Source organism: Lissotriton vulgaris, chromosome 7, assembly GCF_964263255.1.
Source record: "Lissotriton vulgaris chromosome 7, aLisVul1.2, whole genome shotgun sequence".
Lineage (NCBI taxonomy): Eukaryota > Metazoa > Chordata > Amphibia > Caudata > Salamandridae > Lissotriton > Lissotriton vulgaris.
Genome location: NC_141695.1, coordinates 23,644,311 through 23,669,836, shown reverse-complemented (window position 1 = coordinate 23,669,836; position 25,526 = coordinate 23,644,311). Strand labels below are relative to the sequence as shown.

The window sequence follows — 25,526 nt, the reverse complement described above, 5'->3', positions numbered from 1 at the left end:
GTAAAACCAAGTTCCTTGTGCTGAATCCCCCCAGGAAGACAGTCTACCCGCCATCTATAGACTCAGTACCTTTAGAAAGGGTCAGGGAATTCGATTATTTAGGAATCAGACTTTCCGATTCCATGTCTTGGAAGGCACATCATCAAAAAACCATTTTGACACATAGGAGGGTTACGGGCGCCCTCCTAAAAGAACACCGTGCCTCACCCCTTAAACCCATTGGGGTGATACTCGATATTTACAAGGCAAAAGCTGTGAGTGCGGCATTGTACGGGGCTGAGTTGTGGGGTACCCAGAAATTTGATACCCTATCCCATCTGGAGAACAAGTTTCATAAAGACCTAATGCGGCTTCCCCATAGCTCTCCCACTCTACCCCTTCTACTTGATACAGGAACACGATCCATAGCCGATCAGGCCAAGTTACGTCCCCTTCTTCTGTGGGCCCGCATATGGAACGTCCCCGAACTCTCAAGCTATGCGGACGCACTAAGCGAACTTCTCTCAACCCCGGGTTGGTATAAGATCGGTTGGCTCCTTGGAGTAAAGCGCCTCCTTTGTGATTTAGGCCTGGATGACGCTTGGGCCAACAGATCTTCACCACCCAAACAGCTGTTAAACAAAATATTCTGGTCGTGGGTGGATAACGAGAGAGTGTCCCATCCGATTTTGTGCAGATCAGCTGAGGAGTTTTTGGCTTTCAAATGCCGTCCTATTAGAGAACCCTATCTTGATGTGATTTCGAATCCAGTAGATAGGGCGCTATATTTCAAATTTAGGGCTGGGGTTTTGCCCTTAGGCACAAGGACAGCCAAATGGAAACCTCCATGGCAAACCACAGAAACTTGCCCTTTCTGCACGATCAGGGATGAATCCATACCCCATTTTTTGTTCGAATGCCCAGCCTACGCTGCTCCCCGTCGCAGATGGTTGAAACCGCTCTGCGCGAGGCTGGGCACTCGGTCACACTTGGAGGCCCTACAGCTGTTAAGATCAGACCCTCATCCACTGTTTGCCTGTGGCCTGGCAAAATTCCTGGGGTGGGCTTGGAGGATAAGAACCGCGAGGAGAATGATCCTCCAGTAAGGATGCCAACCTATATTTTATTGGCCCAGTTGTTATTGTATGTGTCCCTTCCCCATTATTCCGACTCGAAGGTGGTAATTATGTACTTGCATAAATGTTTTTAGATTGGATGCTGCTTATAATGTTGTATATTTTATAGTGTCCTTTTTGAGATTTGTTAGTCCTGATGTACAACTGTTTTTATGTTCACATTGATTTTTTTATTGTAATGCTTTTATGAAATGAAACATTTCGAAATAAAGCTATACAACAACCTGCAGAGGCCCCCCCCCCCCGCGCGCGGACCTGCAGAGGCCCCCCCCCCCCCGCGCGTGGACCTGCAGAGGCCCCCCCCCCCCGCGCGCGGACCTGCAGAGGCCCCCCCCCCCGCGCGCGGACCTGCAGAGCCCCCGCGTGGACCTGCAGAGGCCCCCCCCCCGCGCGTGGACCTGCAGAGCCCCCCCCCGCGCGTGGACCTGCAGAGCCCCCCCGCGTGGACCTGCAGAGCCCCCCCCCCCGCGTGGACCTGCAGAGGCGCCCCCCCCGCGCGCGGACCTGCAGAGGCCCCCCCCCCCCGGGCGCGGACCTGCAGAGGCCCCCCCCCCCGGGTGCGGACCTGCAGAGGCCCCCCCCCCCGGGCGCGGACCTGCAGAGGCCCCCCCCCCGGGCGCGGACCTGCAGAGGCCCCCCCCCCCGGCGCGGACCTGCAGAGGCCCCCCCCCCCCCGGGCGTGGACCTGCAGAGGCCACCCCCCCCGCGCGTGGACCTGCAGAGGCCAAAACACCCCCCCCGCGCGTGGACCTGCAGAGGCCACCCCCCCCCCCGCGCGTGGACCTGCAGAGGCCACCCCCCCCCCCCGCGCGGACCTGCAGAGGACGCGTGGACCTGCAGAGGCCACCACCACCCCCCCCCCGCGTGGACCTGCAGAGGCCACCCCCCCCCCCCCCGCGTGGACCTGCAGAGGCCCCCCCCCCACTGTGAACCCTCCTACAGAGGATCACGTTAAGGGGCGTGGGGAGGAAGGCGGAACCTTGGGCTCAGGAAGTTTATTACACGCATGTGCACAGCTAACAACTAACAAGGCTTTCAGTGCTTTCTTCTGCTGACGCTGGAGTGCAACACTTGGTCATGTGTGGTGGTCTCACTGCAGCTACTAAGGTGAGGGTTCAAAGGTCCAGTGGATTGCTCTGGAAAGGGGCTTTCTTCTCAGCACAAATAGCGCTTTGTTCTGCTTTGCGTCAAGGCAGCGCTACGTGGGTATGATCTATGCGAGTCCCCGCAAACACCCAGAGGTTTTTGTGCAAAGCCCAATGGTCAGCTTTCGTCTCAGAACATGACCCCTCCTTGAAGCAGGCGCTTCTAGCTGCAAAAAATGTTTTTCTTCAAATTTTTAAGACATTGCACACATACAATGTGGTGAGGGTTTTAACATTAAACTAAACATGGTATTTTGTACTGTAAGTGTACCCTTCTAGTGCAAAACCTATGCTAGATATCATGCATACACCCTTGCACTATGGTGCAAAGGTGTCTGCTTGGCGCTCGGCAGCCTTAAGGAGCGTTAGGGAAGAGCGCGCAGCACCATATCTTAGTAGATGTGACACTGTCCTGCACTCTTCTCCTAGCGCTCTGCAACGTTGGCTGCTGTGCTTTAAATTACTCAATCTCCCCATAGGCACATCCTTTACTACACACTGTGAGTGAGTCATTGATCTGTGTCCCCCTTTCTCTTCTCAGGATGCTGCTGTTACCTGCTCGGTACTGTATCCATCCCTCGCTGGGCTCTGCTCGCCGCACCATTGACGGGCCTTCTGCTGGTATCTGCCCTCTCAGGAATGTTGGGTAAAGTATTTTACCAGTTCTTTCAAGGCACAGGCAATATTAACAAATACTGCATATGGGGATGTTTGCCACAATCATTCCATGTCCGTATATTTGTCTCTCAGTTGATGGTCTGGAGCAGTGCTTAATTTGAGCCAGTAATTTCTGATGCTAAGCACCAGCACTTAATTTTCAGTTCCAGCGCTTATGACAGCTGTTTGTCTAATATAGAACGAGCACAACAACAGTTAAGTATATCAATATACCTTAAAATGGCTATTACCAGCCTTCTAATCCACTCCCACAGCTTTGGGTGCCTGGAATATTCTGAATTGTCACACCTGAAGGATTTCATGGTTAGTAGTTGTGCTGGTTCTGTCATAGGCGGCGCTGACAGGAGCAATGGGCGGGTGCAAGCAGCAGTGGCCTCCTGACCAGGGCCGGACTGGAAACCCAAAGCAGCCCTGGCAAACTTTGCCAGACCAGCTCCCATGTGATGCATAGCTAGCACAGAAAGTGAGCTTGAGGGGGGGGTCATTTCCACCTCGCAAGAAAATTTGGCCAAAAATGGCATACTCTACCACAGTTTTCATTATACATTCAGTTGTATTTGTTTTTAAATGATGACCTTGCAGGTCACCAGGATATGGCCATCTTTATTGGGGTTCCTCAATGATTCCCTCACTATCACCCCCCAACAGTGCCTCTCATCTCTCCATATCCCCTCTCTGACATGTATTTCATTTATAGCTCCTCTAATACCAGTGTAGGGGATTGGAGCACTATACATCACACACACCTACAGATCAATCAGTGATTAGAACATGTTACAAAGAGTAAAGGAAACTTCACATTTCACGGTTTCATATTCAGCTGGGGAGGGGGTGGGCTGGACCAATAACACCTCTTAGCCCCTCACATTTTGTATAATGATACTTTACTTACTCCAAGGGTGGGCTGGAGTCTCTTTAAGCTGTCTTTACATTATTACGGTGGCAGCAAGTTTAAATGTAGTTTTTAATTTGCAGTTGTCTCACTCTTTTATGGGTGTTTATTTTGTATTTGCATGTCTCTCCTAAAACCCCTATTTAATTGTACCTCCCCCCACCCATTTTGCAGTATTTATTCTCCATTTTTCACTACTCAAACTGGTCCCTCCCACATTTACTACATGTGTGGAGATCTCTGCTACCAGAATAGGCCGGAGAGGTAGAGGTAGAGGTGAAGTTCTCCACACAAACGTTTGTGAGTTTCATTTTGTTGCAAGTAAATGGTACTACTGGAGTCTATATTATATACATAGTTTGTAAATCATGCCCAGAGTGTCCACAACGGAGCGCTCCAATGTATATGGGTCTACACATGGTCGAAATTCGAGGCAACAGAGGCCCAACGTGAAGCATTATTGGGGTCAGTCCCTATTGCGTAACTTCCTTACAACACTTGTTAACCACAGACCTCACTAGCAATGACCAGAAGTTCTAGTAAGGTGTCTAACAGTAGACGTCGGCTCTGACGTCTCTCGCTGTCAGTTGGTGGAAGTGTATTATCACACTACTCCAGAACATATGCAAACCTATGAACTTATATATGTTTGTAAAGCAATGATTTCTACTAGGTTCACCACAATAGATGTCCTTTTAGGTTGAGTCTACTATACCATTCACGTGCTCTATTGCAAAACTTTGTGGGCTTACCAAAAACATACAGGGGCTTGGAGCCTGACAATTATGATATGTATGATACAGTGGCTTCCCTATCCAGTGCTTAATTTGTAAAATGAGTACCGTTGTCCAAAGCTCTGCTCAGAAGCCCGCAGTAGTTGCAATTGAACATCAGTTTCTGCTTTTCCCCTTTGTGATGGGTTTTCCGTCTTGAATGAATGGAGGGTCTTGTATCGTGCACAGCTTCTTGGAGACTGCCCCGGCTCTATCATGCTTACAGGAAAAAGTAGGCTCTAAAGAGGCTAAAAAGGTATGTTTCAGGTGTTTACTGAAAACCGTCTCATCTGAAGTATTTCGGAGACAAACAGCTGGCTGATTCCAGATGAAAGCCACACACACAGAAAAAGAGGAACCCCCAAGTCTGGATCTCTTAAAGCGTGGGATGGCAATTAATTGGGCCTTCCCAGAATGAGGAATCCTGCCGAAAGAGTACAGTAGGAATCTGTTGGAAAGTGGTTATTGGTAGTGGCAAATATGCATCTGCCACTGGCAATAGGTCCACTAACAGTCCAGGGCTCAGAATAGGTCTCAGAAAATGATTCCCATGCTCAACCCATGGTAGCTTCGCTACGAACAGGCAGGCCTAACTTCAGAGACAGGTATGTAAAGCATTTAAAAACACCAATTCAGTAAATAATTAAGACACAGCACACAATAAAAATCCAACACCAATTTATAAAAATAGGAAATACTTTTATCTAAAATGACACGAAAACGGAAACGAATCCACTGTAGGGGAGTGCTTAAAAACCAATAGTGCCGCTTTTGGACATTTGGGCGCCTCTGACCAGGACAAAGTCAAAGTTTGAGGCTGACCGCAATGGAGCCCTGGTTGGATACACTAAGCAGGAGGCCCTAGAGAAGATTTTACCTTTACACTTATAAACTTTTCTGGAGGATTTTTCACCAGATGTTGTGCACCCTCCTCCAGCAGGCTGGATTTGGTGAGTGTTCGTCACCCTCTGGAGCTTTTTAACAAAAGTTCACCAAACTTTCTCAAACTTCTGAAACTTTTTCCTGAAGTTCCTCTTGAGGGTACAACGTGTCCAAAACAGAACCCAAGGGTCTGGAATCTCCAAGATGGTCTTTGAAAGGTTAGGACCACAATCCCCACAATGCACCTGGACAACGCCCTTTAAAGACAACTGGATACACTCAAGGCAGGGGATTATTGGTGGAGCTGCGGCAGGTGAGCTCTGTTAACCTGTAGCTCGCAGGGAGCCTACTCTTTATTCCTCTTGCAACAAGGTACATCCACAGGGCTGTATTTCCAGATAATGCAGCAGGCGCAGTCAGCCAGAATGCAGAGCCTGATGGGGCAAATCAAGTTTCCAACTTGGCAATCCTTCTCTTAGTTTCAAGCAGCAGATTTTTGAGGCACTGCCCCACTCGGAAACTTATTCAGTGATCTCTGGGGTCACACAGGTAGGCACTCCTGTAAAATGAGGCGAAGGACAACACCCCAGAGCATGACCATTTCATCCCAAGTGTGGAACTATGGTCTCCCAGAAAACACTATTATGCCAAAATTCAATATGGCTGAAGTCCCAGCAGAGAGGCAAGAGCTGGCGACCAACCTCCAGGATGGCTCCCCTCCTTATCCTCCCTGATGAAACTGGTTTCTCTGCTTGTCTCCCTCTTCTGTTGAAGATATTTGTTTATGACCCCTCGCACCTGACTCTGGCATTCACATGGAGCAGAAACCTCTCCTCCCAGAATAGCTGTGTAACCCCAGGGGCTACTTATCACCTCATCAAAGCAGCCTGGCTAATCCACTTAAACTCTGACCAATCAGGACAGATCACTGGTAGGCTGAATTTGGCCTTACAGACAAGAAAGTCTTATAACTTCTTTTCTGTACAGTTTAGGATAGCAAAAAATGGGGGGGGGGGGAGCAGGGTACAAGGATGACTTTGCAACAGATTCTTTTAGTCAGATAGAGTAACAGCATCCCGCACAGCATAGTGAGCAAGCAGCACAGCTTTAAAAGTAATTTTCCTATTGACAGGCAGCCAGTGAAGCTTTTTTAGGAAAGAAGATGTGTAGAAGTGCGCCTGGAAGAATTGAGTAAGAGGTGTGTTGCTGTGTTCTGCAGTACCTGTAGGCATTGAGCCAGATAAATTGGGAGGCCGAAGTGTAATGCATTGGCGTAATCCAATCTAGAAAGAATGGATGCCTGAACAACTATTTTCTGGGCCTTCCAGGGAATTGAAACTAAACATTTCAGGCCTTCATTAACCAGCAGCACACCCTGACAACTGAGTGAATTTGGCCTTTGAAAGAGAGATGATTGTTCAATAAAACACACAAATTTCTTGCAATGTCCATGAGTGTTAGAGGGGTGAAGCCAACCATAGGCCAACAACCCAACCAACCATGAGACAGAATCAGCCCAAAGAGAAAGATTTCCATCTTCTCTGGATTACATTGCAATGTTTTCAACCAGTTGAAGACGGTTTTCATACAGGTGGAAAAAGATTCCCTAGCTGAGTCCGAAGCTTCTCTTCCTCAATCTTTCCCCTTTGTATGTTTTCCCTCTCATTCTCTGGAAAAGTTTGAAGAGGAAGATTAAGTGTCGGTCCCAAATGCTATATGTGTTCCATTTGCGAAAGTTGAAACTATTGGCATTGTAAATGACAAAGCTATTAATTTCGCTATTTTCAAAACCAACACATAAATAAAATATTTGTCATTTACAATACCAATAGCTCAAACTTTCCTAATGTGAGACCTATTACATTGCAAATGCTTGTTATCGATGTTCTCAACATTGTGCGTATAGTTGTCTTAGCGTACATTGACATTGTCTTTACTGATATTACCATAATTATCTGTGCCTAGATCATGGCGTACATCGACATTGTTTTTACTGATAACAACATTGTTGTCCGTGCATGGATTGTGGCATCCATTGACATCGTTACTGCCGGTGTTGTGCAGGCATAGATTATGGCTTACGTTGATGAACACATTTATTGGTATTGACATTCTTATGTGGGCATAGGTTATGGCATACATTGACATCGCATTTATTGGTATTGCTGTTGACATATTTACCTATTCCAAGTTACTTCTCTCCTTCGGCAATCTGTGTTGCTGTCTGTCACCTTTGTGCTTCTCCCTGCCAGTCTCCATGCAGCACTCGCCCTGATATTCTACCCCTGTTCCTTTGTCACCCTTGTGGTTCTTACCAGCCATCTCCACGTTGCTTCTCCTCATCCCGCCCTCCATGTTGATTGCCTCCAGACTGGCTCTCCGTGTTGCTTTCCTTCACACCAGCCTTCAGTGTTGCTTCAGCCCACCCCAGTCCTCCGTGCTGTCTCCCATGTCTGATAAGGAAAACGCTTTAGCACTACTTATTTTATTTATTTACCAATCCACATCTTACGTGGTGAGCGCACCTACCTGTATATTGGGGATGCTGTACATTGAGGCTAAAAACCATTGGCCGAGACAAAGAAGCAACCGATTGGAGGAACAAATGGTGGATTGATCTGCTGGGAAGGACTTTGTTAATATGTTTCTTTGTCTGATTGTCATTGTGAGCTGTCCAAATACGGCCATAGTATGTAGCTTTTTTGGGATCTGCAGTGTTGGAGTCCATTAAAATCCTCCATTGACCAGCAGCATGGGACAGAACTGGGCTTCAAGCAGGAATACCACAGTGTGGGCACAATCAAATGTGCACCTGGTTGTCATTAACCTTTCTGATTCGCCATTAGGGAGGGACAAAGGGTCAGCCCTGGCCTAGAAATTTCCCTAACACAGGTTAATGTAACAATATGTTGATAGTAAATTGAGAAGTGTCTGTGTTGGTGGCCATCTGCAGGTTTGTAGCCTCGAATGTCTTCATTGGACCTGCCTTCAGATGGGTGATATGATAAACTAAGCAGTATATTGTGATGCATTGCATTAGAAATAATTCAGAGTACTTTAAGTTAACACATACCTTCTTTGCTACTACAGTAAAGCAGAATGGACAAGAAAGGAGAGATCGCATCACAGAAACTATTTCCAGTAAGTATCACATTAATGCAAACTGGAAGGTCCTTAATTAAAAAGAGACGCCCTGCTGGGACTTTATTAAGGGTAGGGCTAGCTCTACCGTGAGGAGTCCCACTCGTCTCCGGAGACACCCAAACCTTCTTCAGAGATTTGGGTATCAAGACTAGCAGCAAAAGTGTAGGATTAATTAAGACGGGAAAAGAAGATTCTCCAAGCCAACAGTTAATGCACCATTTGTTGCACATGTTCATAGAAGTAAGACAGACTGCCCAGAGAGATACATTAATATGCAGAAGATTTATTAAAATCTAAGAATGGAGAAAGGTTGACAAAAGGGGTTATTCAGTTTAATGAGCCAAGAGGAGATGGGATAGGATGGGGGATAGAAAATTACTCAGATGTGGGCAATTGGCGAAATCTAGTTAATTAGTTGCATTCTAAACATTTTGAAATTTGTGATGGCCACCATTGTTTCATGTCTATTGGTGAAATGGTCAGGGACAGCAAATGTTAATAGATCTGTTTAAATGTTAATAGTAATTGAAGAAGGAGTAATTTTAACTCCGCTGTAAGCCCCCTGGCTTGGTAAATGGGCAAGATGACTGGTGAACACTGGGTCACCCGAGTGTAGGCAGGAACCATGAGAGATTTAGGAAAAGTGTATGCTACTGGATGTGGCAGCCAAGATACCCACCTACCTGATTCAGAAGGTGAGTACAGCCATTAGATGCACTGGCGTAACTCATAAGGAGCAATTAAAAATATGATTCTCTAGATACTGTTAACAAAAATATTGATTCAACGTGTTTCAAATTAAAATAACAAAACTTATGAAAATATAAATGTACAATATCAAAAATATTGGCTGCAATAATGTACAGTTCAACAACAATATTGAAAAAATAGTGCAGAAAAAGATTCTAGTTCATAACATTAAATGTATTTATGTAATTAATTTTAATTAAAAATATCTTTACTAATATTTTAAAAATGCATTTTTAACTTAAACAATCAGTCTATAATTTATCATATGTCTTATACCTTAAATATTATCATAGAAACATACTTGCATTTAAAACATTTATATTCGATGCTTTTAATCACAATACCTTCGTTCCTTTTTAAAATTACATTTTATTGTACGAATAATTTAAAATTCAGTTTTCAAAAAGGTGAAAACTTTAGTCCTTATTACAATCCTAGGCGGAAGGCCATCTGACAGCTCATGGGTGCAGGTCCGCCCGACATCTGCGGCATCAGTCCGACCGCCGTATTATGATGGAGGCGCGACCGCTGCCTGCGGTGGGAATCCGCTCCACCTCCGACAGACTCGGAGGAGCGTGGATCGTAATCCCCAAAATGGAGGCACTGCCTTGGGGATTACGATGCAGGTTTCCGTCAGCCTTCTCACGTTGGTTCTTCAACTATGAAAACGCTGGAGGAAAGGGTCTTTTATGGCACCTAGCTAGGCCCCTGTCCCCTCAGCTATGAACCCTGGGGGGAACCTATACTCAATAAACATTCTAAACGTGAATGTTCAAAAAGTGTATTTTTCCTATTGCGGCTTGTGCTGCAGCCAAACCGCAATAGGAAATATACGCTTTCCGACCTCCATGAACGCGGTTGTGTTGTAATTTGGGAAGTGGGACCGCCTACTCCTTGTAAGGCGGTCTTGTTTCTGACACGATGCTCGTCCAACTGGCTTCGAAATGAGGCCCTAAATCTTTACAATTAAATGCATGACTAAATGAAACGGACAAAGAAACATTTTAAAAACCTTATCAAACTTAAACTATTAAATATTTAAAAATAACTCCTTAGAAAGGAACATCTTTTCAAAAAGTAAGTATTTATAACTTAACCTATCTTGACTTTTCTAAACATAAAAACATGGAACACAAAAATGTATTCATAGCATATAAATCCTATTAAAATTTTAAAAATAATATACTTAAAAAAAAATATTTCTTATACTGACCAAACCACACAAACATTGCTTATATTACATTCTAACTCCAGTCCCACAAACATTGAGGGGGGAGTGCCTATTCTTGGGTGAGGAAGAATTTACTATTCTAAAACCAGTTACGTTACGTTACGTTAAATTATTTGTACCGCGCACTTTCACCAACGGTTTCATGGCGCTCTTTGACAGGTGCAGTGATCAAGGTGAGGGAGTTATGCGTATGCAGATTGGAATACTAAGGTTTTTAATAATCTGCGGAAACAATCATAATTGGGGCATAAACGAAGGGAAGGTGGCAAAGAGTTCCAAGTGGAGGGGGCAAGAACAGAGAAACTCAAGCCACCGTGCTTATTCCGCTTGAATTTGGGAACCACAAGGAGGTTGAGAGATGCTGAGCCAAGAGTTCTCAGGGGGAAGTGGCGAGTCAAGGCAGAAGAGATGAAGGCAGGGGCTGCATCGGAGAGGGCCTTGAAAACTGAACATGCCAGCTTGAAGGTACAGCGCTTGGAGACTGGGAGCCAGTGCAGACTACGAAGAAGAGGAGTGACATGCTGATGTCTGGGTTGGCGGAAAATCAGGCGGGCAGCCTGATTCTGCACCAACTGCAGTCGATGGAGGTGGCATGCAGGAATACCGACATACAGCGTGTTGGCGTAGTCTAGCCTGGAGGTGATGAGAGCGATGATAACTTGAATCAGGGCATCTCTGGTGAGAAACCTACTGATTTTGCGGATCCGCCTGAGATGGAAGAAACAGGATGATGTGACAGAGTTGATTTGAGGTCGCATAGAAAGGTCTTCAGAAATAATCACCCCCAGACTTTTGACTGTACTCACTGGGGTGGGTGCTGACCCCAGGGATGTTGGCCAAAAGGTGGAGTTCCATGGATGAGTGGGACCCCCTACAAGGACGAGCTCAGTTTTGGTGGGGTTCAACTTTAATTGACTGTGATACATCCACTCTGCGATGGTCAGCATGATAGACTGAAAGTTGAGACGGGAGGAAGGGAGGGAGTCAATGGGGAAAATTAACTGGAGATCGTCCGCGTAATTGAAGATTGTGACCGGGGAATTGCGGAGGGAAGCTAAAAGGGGTTGTAGATAAAAAATTAAATAGAAGGGGGGAAAGCGCAGAGCCTTGTGGGACACCACAAGTGAGGGATGTGTAAGGTGCAGAGAAGGTGGACAAGTGGACAGATTGTGAGCGCTGGTCAAGAAATGATCTGAGCCAGTCTAGGGCCACCCCCTGGATACCGGCATTGTGGACACGGTCGATCAGGATGGTATGATCGACCGTGTCGAAAGCCGCCGAGAGGTCTAATAGGACGAGGGCCTGAGAGATGTTTTTGTCTGCCCCTTTCCTGAGGGCGTCCATAACTGCTACTATGACTGCCTCAGTGGAATGGAGGGGTCTGAATCCAGCTTGTTGGGGGTCCAAGAAGGAGGATTGCTCTATAAAGGAGCTCAAGCAGCGGGTTACATAGGTCTCCAGAATTTTTCCTAAATAGGGGAGGAGGGAGATAGGTCGGTAGTTGCTAAGGGTTGTGGGGTCCACATTGGGTTTTTTTCAGAATGGGTAGAACGGCTGCTTGTTTGAAAGAGCGAGAGACCACCCCAGTAGCAAGTGAGTTGTTAAGTAATTCTAGCGGGGGGTCCGGACAAGCAAGAAAAGCTTCTTCAAATGTTGGAGAAAGTGCTTCATATTTGGGGGGGAGTTGGAGAATTAACTATTTTAACTACAGCCTGATTTTAACTGGGAAAAGTGCGCATGTTTAGGGGTAGATTTACTATTTGAAATCTAGTTGTATACAGCTCTGGTGCCTTTACATGATATTGTCTCTGAAAGAAACTTTAAAATGAATTGAATAAATACATAGATTCTCTCAAATGCAAGCAAATGCCTAAATATCTGTTGTACATTACCAAGGCAGATGTGGGGTCTAGTGGCTGAGCTGCTGACTTTGTAACCTCAGGACCTGCATATTCCAGCCTAGCTCCAGCACTTGACTGAAAGTCTTGTGATTCTGGGCAAATCGCTTAATTAACTACACATAAATTGTAAATATGTCATGAAAGTAACAATAATCATGTGACCAATAATGCCATTGTGCAATTTAAATGTGTACATACCTAACTAATTTACATAAATAAATATTTTATTTTCCCCTAGCGGCCACAGTGCTGTGCAATGCTGCCGGGCCACCAACTTATGTTTAACCCCTTCGCTGCGGGGTGTTTTCCCCCCGCTGTGCAGGGGGGAGGGGGGCCGCGCATGGCGCCGCTGTGCTTGTGAAGAGCTCAGCTCGTCATGAGGCACAGTGGAGCTGCACTCATGACGAGCTGAGCTCGTCACGACCACACCCGTTTTGGAACGTTCAGCACAGCGGGGAAATTATCCCCGCATGTGAACGTTCCAACGAGTGCAGCTCAACCGTACCTCATGACGAGCTGAGCTCGTCATGAGCACTCAACGGGTTAAGGGTGGGCAGAGTTGGTGACTACGTCCTTGGAATTGAAAATAAAATCTGTTGCTCCGCTCCACGGAAACCTCAGATACAGAAACCTCACACAACTTTGGTAAAGCAACAAACCACTCTACCATTACATGCTAGAGAGCATTTAGTTATCTCACAAAAGTGAAATTGGAAATATAGCATGCTGTGAGAGAGGAGATGATTTTGGAGTTCCCCCTAACCTAGGGAGAGGACCAAGCAGATGCCTTGAACACACAGAGCACATGATGTTGAACGATTCGGTGGTGGTCCCATCCTCCTACGAACACCCCAAGCAAAGTTATGGGCAAAATTACAATCCCACCAAAGGCCTCGCAAAGCATTATGGGCGAGATTCTAGATCTGCTTGGTCCTCTCCCTAGGTTAGGGGGACCCCAAAATCATCACCTCTCAAACTGCCTGAAATGTTTCAAAGTTCACATTTGTAACGGTAAAGTTGTTTTACCAAAGGGATGTGGGTGCAGGAGCAGTCTGCCTGAACTCCGTGTACCCCAATGGAACGCGGACTTGGTAAGGAGCGGAGTTCGCTGCCCACCACTACTTATGTTCTGCTACCAAACGCCAACTTCATACACACAAGGCTTTCAAATATACTGTCTACGAATTTTGCTCTTTCTTGCATTTATGAAGTAACTATGTTTTATCGATACCTAGGCAAACCAAATCTAAATTTGCTATGGCTGTGTAGATTGCCCCCTCCTTCCTGAACTACAAGAAACATCTTTCAGAACAGACAGTTAAACAAAAAACATTAAAATGTGTTTATTGATTATTTTGAGCCCCTACCGCTCGCAGTTTTAAAAGAAGAGAACTTTACTTTTACCCCTCATATAGCTCCTCTGATAACTGCTGCAGCTGTCTGCCCACAGGCCTACCCAACATGCACTTCTCCACTGTGCCCCAGGCTTCTATGGACCATCTCTGTAAGGAAATGGTCCACAGAAGAGGGTTTCCTACATCAATGTTTCCACAGTTTCATGACTCAGAAGAAAGCACCCTCTTTCATGTCCTAATGATCTACTTCTGTCCCCCCTGAGGCCTGTACGCCCCCTGCCCGCGTCGGTGGATGTGGTACGAAGGAAGGTGCTACCTGTTTTCCACCGAGACCAAGTCCTGGGATGCAACTCACGCGTTCTGTGCTTCGCAAAATGCAAACATGTCTACGATAGCAACTCTACAGGACAAGGTAGGACGATGATGGATACCAGCGTGTGGCAGTAAGATATGTATGTGTAAACCAGCGGGCATATCATGATGCTTTTATTTTTTTGTACCCCCTCAGTATAAATCCCATCACCTGCAGCAATGCACTTATGTGGGCTTCTTCTCTTTAAATTCCAACCCTGGAAATGGATTTACACCTGCCCTTGCCAGAGTAAATATCCAATTGTTTCAGCACCGAGCTGGGTTGGGGATAAAGTTTTGAGTACCCACAACCTCCTCTGGGAGTGGATTTACACATGAATAATGCTGGGATAATATTGTGCAGGAGTGTATCTCTGTAAGGGTGCCAATTCTCTTTGTGTGAGTTGGAAAAGTGAATTTGCATTCTACATTGAACTTACAAATGCAAATGTCCTTGTGAATCAGCCCACAAAAATGAACCATTAAATAGCATTCACCCAAAAACAGATGATTGGCGAATGTATGTGGTGTCAGACACCGCCTTTTATCATCCCACAAGGCCTGAGTAAGCATTGACACAGCATCACTCATCTGGGTGTCTCTGCTCTTTTCCTGATAGAAAGAATTAGTGTTTTTAAAGCTGTCTTAGGCTTTTTCCTCTCTGTACTATGAATCTGTAGTGCTGGTTGTTGACACCCTGTATCAGAAAACCTTGGACTATCAAAATAATGCTAGCACTTCTTGAAGCATGTAATGATAACTATTTTGAAAGAGAAAACACCCAGGAGGATAAAAATGACAGTAATTGACCTTTGAACTCTCAAAATGTCACAAATATTGTTAAAGCTGCAGCAGATTAAAAAACACAAAGGCCCTTATATGATAAAATATTTCTTGGTGTTGATGGAGGCAGTACTGGAGGCAGGGTCTCAACCCCCTCCCGGGGAGGCGGAGTCTCACCCCCGCCGACTCCCCGAAGGCGGAGTCTCACCTCCCTGGAGGTGGAATCTTCAGACTCTGAACACTGTTGAGACCATCTAAGGATGCCCTGGAAGGAAAATTTACATGGCAAGTTCATGATCATAGAAAGTATCACCCCTCTATATCTGTGTTGAACGGGGAGATTTTCTTGTGATTTTAAGACCTGTATCTCCTGCCTGTCAAGACTACTGGCTGTATCAATACTCGGTTGTACTACTTTTGTGTTGAGTAACCACCGTCATTAACCCGTCTGATCTTTGGTTGCAGGCCATCGTTACCCGTTTCAAAGACTCCAAGGATTACTGGGTTGGACTCCGGAATAAGGACGGGGAATGGAGATGGCCGGACGGCTCTCGTTTAAGGACCGACATGTAAGATGCCTTCATTGGTCTTTCCTCTAAAGCTATCTAAATTAGCCTTTGTAGTCCTCTCCAGGCCAATCTAACTCCATGGCCAATGACCTGCTCTCAATTAGCCCAACTTATCCATTACTGTTTGCCAACCTCAGCAGTCCACCCTTTCTGGAAATGGCAGGAATTTTCATAGACGCTCATTATGTGGACATAGGACCTGAATACAGTCCAGTTGAGACATAGGCAGGGCCACTGGACAAATGTGACAGGAGAGGGCCAAATTATGTGTCGGGGATGAGAAAATTATGCGGCAAGAAAAGGCCAATTATGCAGCATACCGTGGCACATTTGGTAATAGTATTAGTTCCTTATTTTGTCATTTTTAAACTTGGTAACACTCTCTAGGTATGGGTTGAACCTCGTTAATACCAGTTTAACATCCAAATATAGCAAAAAGTAACAGAAATTAGACCAGTCCAGCTTTGCAAAGGGCCTTTTCACTGCGTAGCAAAGCAGTTTTAGTAACTTTTGAACCGTTTGAGCTAAAATATTTTTTTGTTGTTAAAATCTGCAGATTATTAGGAAGATGATGGATTATATTGCAAATGCGGCAAATATATAATTATGCAGAAATTAACGCAGCTGCACAATCCCAATTCCAGTGGCCCTGGCATTCAGTCAGAACCCTCAGTGAGCTTTGGATATAAAGGGCCATATTTACAGAAATGCCTGGGACCAGTTTGGTGAGCAAAAAAACAATTGATTTATTCCAGATCTCTTGACTGGGGATGAATGTTTTGATTTGTTCTGCATTCCATCAATCATTTGTTTGTCTTTTGCTTTCTTGCCCAAAGTTGACCGGCATGCCCAGACGTGGGTCACGGACTCACTGTGCCACTGGATTCAAGCTAGCTTGGCTGATGAGGGGTGAACCCCCGAAACCGGTCTTTGGATGCTTGTTACTGGTCCAGGGAGGACCTGGCCTGGCAGTTCGGTCTGGACTGTTCCCATTGGGTGCAGGGTCAAGACTGATTTGCATATGGCTGGGTCCAAACTGGAATGGCATGGGGAGGAAAAAAACGATGGATTTAGGCCCAGATCCCTGTACTGGGTTGAATGTATGACATTGTTCTGCCTTCTGTCCATCAATTGTTCTTTTTGCAGGCACCGCATTACAGCACCTCAAGCTGCTGAACCTTGCAGCATTACAGGGAGAGCAGCAGAAAGCGTAATATCTATGATATTCTCCTCTCCTCTCTCTAATGCCGGCACACAATCAGGCAGCCGTGCGCCTCATACACACCTTTGCACCGTAGTGCATGGGTATGCGTGCGAGTCTAGCATAGGTTTTGTACTGGAAGGGTTTCCTTTGTTGCGTGCACTTTTAGTAAATATATCCCCATAGATTCATCCCATAGATTCATTGCATTATGGCACTGTGAGTGACTACACTCTGCCCTCTAACAAAGTGCACATCAAACCACAAAGTAGTTCCTTTCAGTGCCAGTGACTAGTATGGCAATGATTGTTTTTGATAAAAAGTATTTTTTTTTTTACACTTTTAGCCAAAGTTTATGATTTTTATACTGACAAAGGCCCGACAGCTTCCCCAGCAATGGAGTTTTACAAAAACCATAACAAGACAAGCACTGACAACGCCAAAAGGCTTGCAGTCAATGCTAGAATTATTGGCTCTGCTTGTAGGGTCTGATGTAAAGACCACTTTGGATGTCTACCAGAGCTTATGTCTTGAATAACAAAAATGCTGTAAACCATACACAGTCAGTCCCCTCCAGCTGCTGCTTTGTTGGAAGTGGCATTCTCATTCCGTATCAGGGGTTGGGAGTGTCCGCCATCATGAATGATGTTTATCATCCTTCCCTCTCCTAACCGCGTGGCCCATCCCAGCGTAGACTTGACTATCCAAATCCCATCGGCGCCCCATTAGCACCTGCTAAGGTCCGCCCATTCAAGAGACAACGCATTGCCCGAGAGATCTGGGAGTCTAGAAGAGGGCAGCAATGGCGGGTCAGCAGCGGCGGGTTGCAGTGGCCAGCAGCGAGGAGGACCGCAATGGCGGGGCAGCAGTGGAGGGCAGCGAAAAAGACAGCAGTGGTGGGGCAGTAGTGGAGGGCAGCAGTGGCGGGCATGGATGCCAACTGAACTCAGCAGGGGAAGTTAAGTAACTTTTAAAGGGCCTGATCTTTAAAAGCTACTATTTCTTTTAACTCTCCTGTTTCCCAGGTCCATGTGTGATTAGATCTTCTGGTCCATGTTTTTAGGTCTCGCCTAGGCAGCGCTTGCACTGTCTCTTCAAGACATGCTGTATTCAGGATATGGGCAAAAAAGTCTGCCCACTTTACACCCATCTTTGTAATTGCCTCCTGTCACTGTCCTTTGTAAATGGTAGCTTTTCATTGGTCAATAGGTTTAGTTGTCCCTTCTTAGTACTGTCTTGTAACCTCCCATGAGGACCCCCCCTGTTACATGTGTTGTAACTCAGTACCTTTTAATTACAGCTTCTGAGCACTATTTTCTTACATGACTTTCTCCTGCCTGCTGTTGCAGGCTGGACACGCTCTCCCGCTACGCTTTTTTTTAATGTACCCAGTGCAGCACATTTCGGCTAACAGAATGGCGCATGTGCCTTTCTTTTGTTATTTGGGTGCCGAAAGTGGCTGCTTGCCTTTTTTTCTGTTTATTTACTTTGTTAAGATGGCAGCAACCACGCTTTAGCTTTAAACATCTTAAGCTAAAGCGCGGGGGCAGCCATTGCTCCAAAAGTAAAGAAGCAGAAAAACATTTATTTTTTCTGTTTCTTTACATGTTAAGCAATCGCGGCACCCGCGCTTCAGCTTAACAGGTTTGAAGCTAAAGCGTGAGTGCCCTGATTGATTTGTAATGCAATAGCTCTCACATTACTGAAAGTTTGAGCTATTGCAGTTGCATTATTATTAGCAAAGCAATAGCTCAACCTTTCACTAATGCAAGACCTATTGCATTGCAAATGCTAGTTTCCTTTGCATTTAGGGACTAGCAGTGCTGAATTATTAATGGCATAAACAGGACTACAATTCCCAGAATGCCAAACGAAAAGCTGGCCTGGATGAGCTTCTCGCGCCTGGATCTAGGAAACTTTATTACTCTGACCTCATGATTAATCTGGTCTCCTTTTAATAATTTTTTTGTTCAGCCATTTTTATCTCAATAACCAGGCCAACTGCCAATTTACTTCACTGCTAATGTATATCTGTGAGATATGTTAGACTCGGGGGGCCTCTCATCACATTCTGAAGAGGGGGGTGCATTATTTTGCGTTACTCCTCTGCATGTTTGCCCAGTTTTTTTTAAAGGGTGGACTGGGGCAAGTGGCTGAAATATTTCAGAGAGTCAGGCAAAAGTATTTCATATTGGGTGTGGAGATCACTCCTTATCAGGAGTGCACCGCGTATCCGGTTCTTGAGTATTCTTTACCAAATATTTACCAGGCCGGTTGACTCAACTGAAGACTACAAGTCCCAGAATGCACCTATTTCTTGATTGGAAGACCCGAACTGTATAGTTGGTATTCTTCTGACTTGGAACGACGTGAGAAACATATATACAGATATGAACCTAGACCCTGCAATCGGGTGGTTTCAAAAATACGATGAATCTAGGATTCAGGAAGGCAGGAATGTAGGTGAAACCAAAAGTGAGAGGAGCAGAGCACGCGCAGGAGATATCTCTACTTGACATAGAGTCAAGGAAATTATTACTAATAGGAAAAAAGGAAACTATCATCTGACCTTTCTGCATATAAAGATGTTGCAGGAGTCCAGGTCTAGCACAGTGTGTTGATGAGAGATGAGATTTTCAGATCAGTTTCACCTTCTCTTAAGGCTTGCTTTACTTTACCTTCATTCCCAATCTTTTGCCAAAATTAAGTTTGTCGTTCTAAAAAAGTTGTATACCTTCCCATTTTGTTCTTTTTTAAAATGCATTTTCCTCCACTACACTTGTGTAGTGAGGGTGACACTTGAAAATATTACTGCGCTGGTTCATTGCATCAAACGGTTTTACATTCGTAAACCCTGCGGTTTACAAAATCACACAGTTTGCAATTACAAATGAATGTTTTGCAATGTACAAAACAAACAGAAAAGTAATTTAGGGCCACATGTATCAAAGTACGTTTGCATTTGCAAACGGTGCAAATCGCTAAATTCGGCAGTTTGCAAATGCAAAATGGCCTTTCCTTATGTTTGAAAGGCTTTAGGATTCACAATTTAGGTAATCACAATTTTTAGTGATTACCTAAATTTAGATACCAAACAGGGAATCTCAATTTGCGATCCCCTAATGCACATATAAGAAGCCTTTCCTATATGCGAATTGTAAAAAATGCACAATACTGCACCTTTGCAAGTGTCATGTACTACATACATACCCCTAGGGCATGTGTGTGCTTTACATGTGCACACCTTCTTCTTTTGATGTGCTTCAGGAGGGCCTTAGGTCCCCGGGCACGCTTGGCTTTGCATTTGCTAATTTGCGATAACCAATTAGGTAATCGTAAATTAGCTAAAGCAAAACCACTGCGCCTATGGGCCTGTAAGCCCATAGAAACCAATGGAGTCATATTACTTTATAGTGATTTGCTATTTACAGAATCTATATTAGGTAATATAAAGAAATCGCTAAATCTCTGGCGATTCCTACATACATAGCATTTTGCGATTACCAAATAGCGATTCAGTAAAAATCGCTATTTGGTAATCGCAAAATACTTATTTCATACATGTGACCCTTAGAGTCTTAAAAGAGGTTCTGCAACTTTCTGAATCACGACTTAGCATCACACTCATACACGTGTGACAATTCAGACTATAACAAACATTACAAATGACTAACACATGCCGCCCAAATTATTCTTACAGCTTTGGGTGTTAGGTATTAGAGATTTTAATGTATATTTAATTATTAAACAACTGTTGTGGTGCTCCTCACAAAATCAAACAAAGAGCGCCACCATGTGGCAGACTCTTATAAGAGCCAGTGTTGACAATAAAGTGCTGGTGCCAAGCACCGGAAGCCACCAGCTCAAATTAAGTAAGCACTGCATCGGGCCATACACGTCATAAAGTTTTCAAATGACAACTTCCAGGTTTTCAAGCTCTAAATGACAGAAAATATTGTCTAAGTGGAGCAGTTCCCGTACCACAGACTGGTGAACAAGTAGGTAGGGTTTGCCTTCTTTCTCATTCAACATGCAACAGAAATGTAGGGTGCCTGTCAGAAGACAGGGATGTCCGTGAAAGTGAATATTCCTTTTCAATAAATAAACGGCAGCTGGCGTGAGCACGTCTGTAGCTTCAGGCTCGAGGTGGTTCTCTACATGTGTTTCATTTGAGCTTCAATCAAACCTGTGTTTCCATCACACCAGCAGGTCATCAATAGTAGGACATACACATTTGTCATCGTCACTAAACGTTCTGTACGTAAACTTTAAAGCTGATGCCACTTCCGCGTCAGGAAAGTCCCCTATGGACAGGTCTCAAAGATAGTTAACAACCACAAGCATCCCACTCAGCGATCAAACTGCAAAAAGAGCACTTTTGACCTTGAGAATTCCAATAGAAGCCCATGTTCTGGTGTGTACCTGGGCTTCTATGGGAATTCTTAAGGGCATATTATCAAGCCCATTATCGCCGTTTTAGCGGCAGTTTAATACTGGCGATAATTTTAACGCCGTTCCCTGATAATTTGCCCCCTTGTGCGCTCACCATCTCGGTGTAAAGGGGAGTGTGGGGGGGGGAGGGATGTATTGTTAGTTGGGGCCCAGGGCTGTGGGGTCATCAACGAAGGTAGCTTCACGTTTCTTTAACACATTTGCCAGTACATCTTAGCATGTCTATCTCCCTTGTACCTCCTTTATGTACTTCACATGTACACTGCCAGCACTTCTCATCAGGTTTGGATATCAATCACGCATACTACCAGCACTTCTCAGCACGGCTACTATCCTTCTAATGCACAGTACCAGCACTTCGCCCAGGTTTGCTATATTGATCATACATAATGCCGGCACTTCTCAGCAGAACTGATACCTTTGCACTGCACAGTGGCTGCACTTCAGACCAAGTATGAAATATTAATCAAGCCTACTAGCAGCACTTCTCAGTAGGGTTACGATCCTTATAATGCACAGAACAAGCACTTAGACCAGGTTTTCTATATTGATCATACATAATGCAAGCACTTCTCAGCAGAACGGATATCTTTGTCCTGCACAGTAGCAACACTTCTGACCTGGTTTGCTATTAATCAGGCATACTACCAGCACTTCTCAGCAGAGCTGTTACATGAAGAATGAAGAGTACCAGCACTTCTCAGCAGAGCTGTTACATGAAGGATGAAGAGTACCAGCACTTTCCATTGGAGCTATTTACACCTAAAGTGGGACACTACTTGCACTTTCAGGAAGGCTGCCACTTATATATTATATTGATTGGAAGCACTATGCTATTGCAACATAGACGGTATATGTTCATTTGGACAGTCCTGGCACTCTTCTGCTGTTCTGCCATACTTTTAATAGGACAGGTAACCACTTCTTTGCAAGTCTGCTGTGCTTTTACTGGGACAGTTGCAGACTATCTCTGCAGCACTGGTATATTTTAAATGAGGTTGAGCTGGAACTTCTCAGCAGTAAGTAAATCGTGACAAACAAGGCCTTTACCATGAAAAAGGTGTGTGTGTGTGTGGGGGGGGCATGGATTCAGTCCTGCTATTCTACCTCTTAATAGTTTGTTGTATTCTTCGCCCACCACTTCGGTTTTTGTTAACTGCTCTCAATCTTCTTATTTTACTCGTCAACAAGGTACTCGTCAAGGTTTCCCCTTGTCTCCTTTGCTTTTTATTCTCTCTTGAACCTTTCCTTCATTCTCTTAGATATTCTTCTACTTTCCGCGGCTTTAGTCATAAATCTATTGAAATAAAAGTTACTGCTTATGCAGATTACATTCTTTTATATATATCTAACCCTCTACTTCTCTGCCCGCTTTTGTTGATCTTCTGTCTTATGCTGCCATCTCTGGATATGTTACATTTTTCTAAATCTGAGATTCTTCTGCTCAATAATTATTACCACAGAAGTATGTTTGAGGGGTTGAACTTTAAATGGAATTCTAATTGCATCACCTGTCTAGGGATTAAACACTCAGCGTCCATAGCTAAAACTGTTCAATTGAACTTGGATGACGTTTTAGCTAAAATGTCCGCCATGACGGAGAAGTGGTCCCCTTTATTACTGTCTTGGTGGGGTAGGTTGGATACATGTAAAATGAAGATGTTGCCGGTAATTAACTTTTATCTTTCTATGTTACCCATACAACTCCCTTTAAAGTTCTTCAAAAACCTAAATAGTAGAATGAGTAAATTCCTTTGGAACAATCGGAAAGCTCGTATTTCTCTTTCTACTCTTTCCGCTCCTGAAGACAGAGGTAGAGTTAATTTCCCCAATCTTCACCAATATCATTCCGCATTTTTACTTCGTCAAATCATGCCCTATTTCTCTTCAAGTGACAACCCTCCCATGTCAGTATGGCATAAATTAGAGGAATCAATTATTTAACCTTTCCCCTTCTCTTCGTTAGATAACTTTGTTCATCCTCCTTGCTCATTTAAATCCCCTACTATTTCATATCTTATATCTATTCTTTATCCGATTTGTAGTAAATCTTGCTCTTCACTTCAGCTATTTCTAGACTCTTCTATTTGGCCCAACAAATCTATTAAACTTTTCAATTGTACTATTTTCTGGAAAGACTGGATTATTAAAGGTGTTTTACAGGTTTGGCACTTATTGCATAATGAGCAGTTTTTCTCTTTCCAGGAACTTCAGTCTAAATACAATTTACCTGTTACATCTCTTTCAAATTTTGAGTCTCTGAGACTGTCTGTAACCCAGCAGCTTTCTCTTCTATCTAATATCTCTTCTTCTGTTTCAGATTTGTCTACTTGATCGCTATCTTTTTCTCCTGATGCTAGAGCGTCTCACATCAATAAATTCCTGTTTTTCCTCTTATCTCCCCGTCCCAAAAGTAACATTGAACTTTTATGCGAAACGGATCTGCAGCACACCTTTCCTACACATGCATGGGACTCCATCTGGGTACGGATAAATCACACTTCATGCAATGCTAGTATTACTCAAACTTTTTTTTTTATCAGAGACTTTTAACCTCTTTGGCTATTTCCAAATTCAATCCCTCCCTGTCTCCTAACTGCTGGTCGTGCCAAAACACTCCTGGTTCTTTTTTGCATTCCTTTTTCCTTTGCCCTAGCATTTCTATTTTCTGGACAAAAGTCTGCAAGTCTATTGCCTCAATGTGTTCTATTAATTTTCCCTTTGATATCATTTCAATTTTTAGTTCTTCCACACGCTGGGTGGGTGTACGAAAACGTGGCCCTTTTATAGATTTAGCCATTGCTATTGCCTTTCAGGTCATTACCTCGAATTGGAAGGTGCCTCCAAAGTCTCCTTCTTGGCTTGGTGGAATATATTATGTCAGCATCATGGGCTAGATAGAGCCTTTGTAACCACCTCTCAGCAGCTTATTCGTAAAGATGCCTTTTGGTCCCCTCTCACAAACTTTCTTTCTTCCTCTGCACTATTTGCCATTGCCAGGTATTTTGTTTTTCAACCACAATGAATTGTTTTGATTATTCCTACATATATGTTTTGCATGTTCTAGGATTCTTGCTTCAGTATTGCGTTTTCTGTATTCTGTATATTACGTGTCACTGGAAAGTTTTACTAATGTTTACAGTATATAATTCATGATATTCTTTTTCTATTCTCTTTTTTTCCTTCTCTCCTCTCTTCTTTTTTTTCTCTCCCCTTTTCTGTTTTTCTCACCCCAAAAAAAGCAAAATCAAAAATTGCTATTTTATGTATGGTACTCTGTGGTTATGTTTTCCCTTTATAGGGTTTGTCATCCAGTCATATATGCTGTAATAGATTTATATATGCTGATGTATGGAAATCAAAATTAAAACTAGCGCAGTCAACAGGGGGAATTCTGAAGGTTTTTAATAATTCAAACAGGAGTGCCGTTAGCCCGGCATTGGAAATCTACAAGGTCCAGGCTTTTGGGGGTGCATTATACGGAGCTGAACTCTGGGGTCACTGCAGGCCCAAGTCCCTACTGCAGATTGAGAACCAATACATTAGGAATCTCTTTAGACTGCCGCGTAGCACTCCTCTAGTTCCTCTCCGTCTAGATCTGGGTTTGATGGAACTAGAGGCAGTCCTATGCCTGAGACCCCTTTTATACTGGCGCCGTTTATGGTCGACGCCGGAACTTTCCACATATAGAGAAGAACTGTCCGAAGTGTTAGAAATTAGGGGTGCTGCTAGGCTCCCCTGGTTTTCCCATGTTAAACATGAATTAACTAGCATGGGTTTGGGGAAATGTTGGTCTGATCCGGAGGTAGCTTGTCCCCAATTCTCAAAAAAACAATTAAAGATCATCTATAAGAATTATAGAATGACCCTACTACACTCTAATCCCAATATATGCAAATCAACCTCAACCTTTTTGGAAATTAAGGACAGTCCCGTCTTTGAAAGGGTTTTCAACCTCATTAAACCTCCAACAGCCAGAAAACTCTATCTGCAATTTAGATTTGGAGTTTTGCCTCTGCGTTGTGTGACCTCTAAATGGAAACCGCAAAACGAGGTCATGTGCCCCGCTTGTAACCATTCTGGGGAATCTGAACTCCATGTCTTTTTTGGATGTCCGGGGTACAGTGAAATGAGAAAGAGATGGTTAGCTCAGATCTGCAGAAATCTAGGCAGTAGACACTGTGTTGAAACATTCAGGATACTGAAATATGAGCTTAGTATCCCAATTGCCTACTCTGTGGCGGGGTTTCTGTTCTCTATATGGTGCACAAGAAGGGTCTTTCTCAAAACTCCAAACGCATTAG

At 44.3% G+C, this 25,526-nt stretch overlaps 1 protein-coding gene across 1 annotated transcript in view; it reads left to right on the top strand.

The window, feature by feature from the left end:
* LOC147700550 (early activation antigen CD69-like) overlaps nucleotides 1–25,526 on the top strand; it is a 57,254-nt gene that overhangs the window by 15,209 nt on the left and 16,519 nt on the right. The window contains exons 2-5 of the mRNA XM_086929120.1: nucleotides 2,802–2,906; nucleotides 8,576–8,626; nucleotides 14,130–14,278; nucleotides 15,466–15,569. Of these exons, the coding sequence (XP_086785246.1) occupies nucleotides 2,802–2,906; nucleotides 8,576–8,626; nucleotides 14,130–14,278; nucleotides 15,466–15,569 (409 nt within the window). The remainder of the gene's footprint in view (nucleotides 1–2,801; nucleotides 2,907–8,575; nucleotides 8,627–14,129; nucleotides 14,279–15,465; nucleotides 15,570–25,526) is intronic.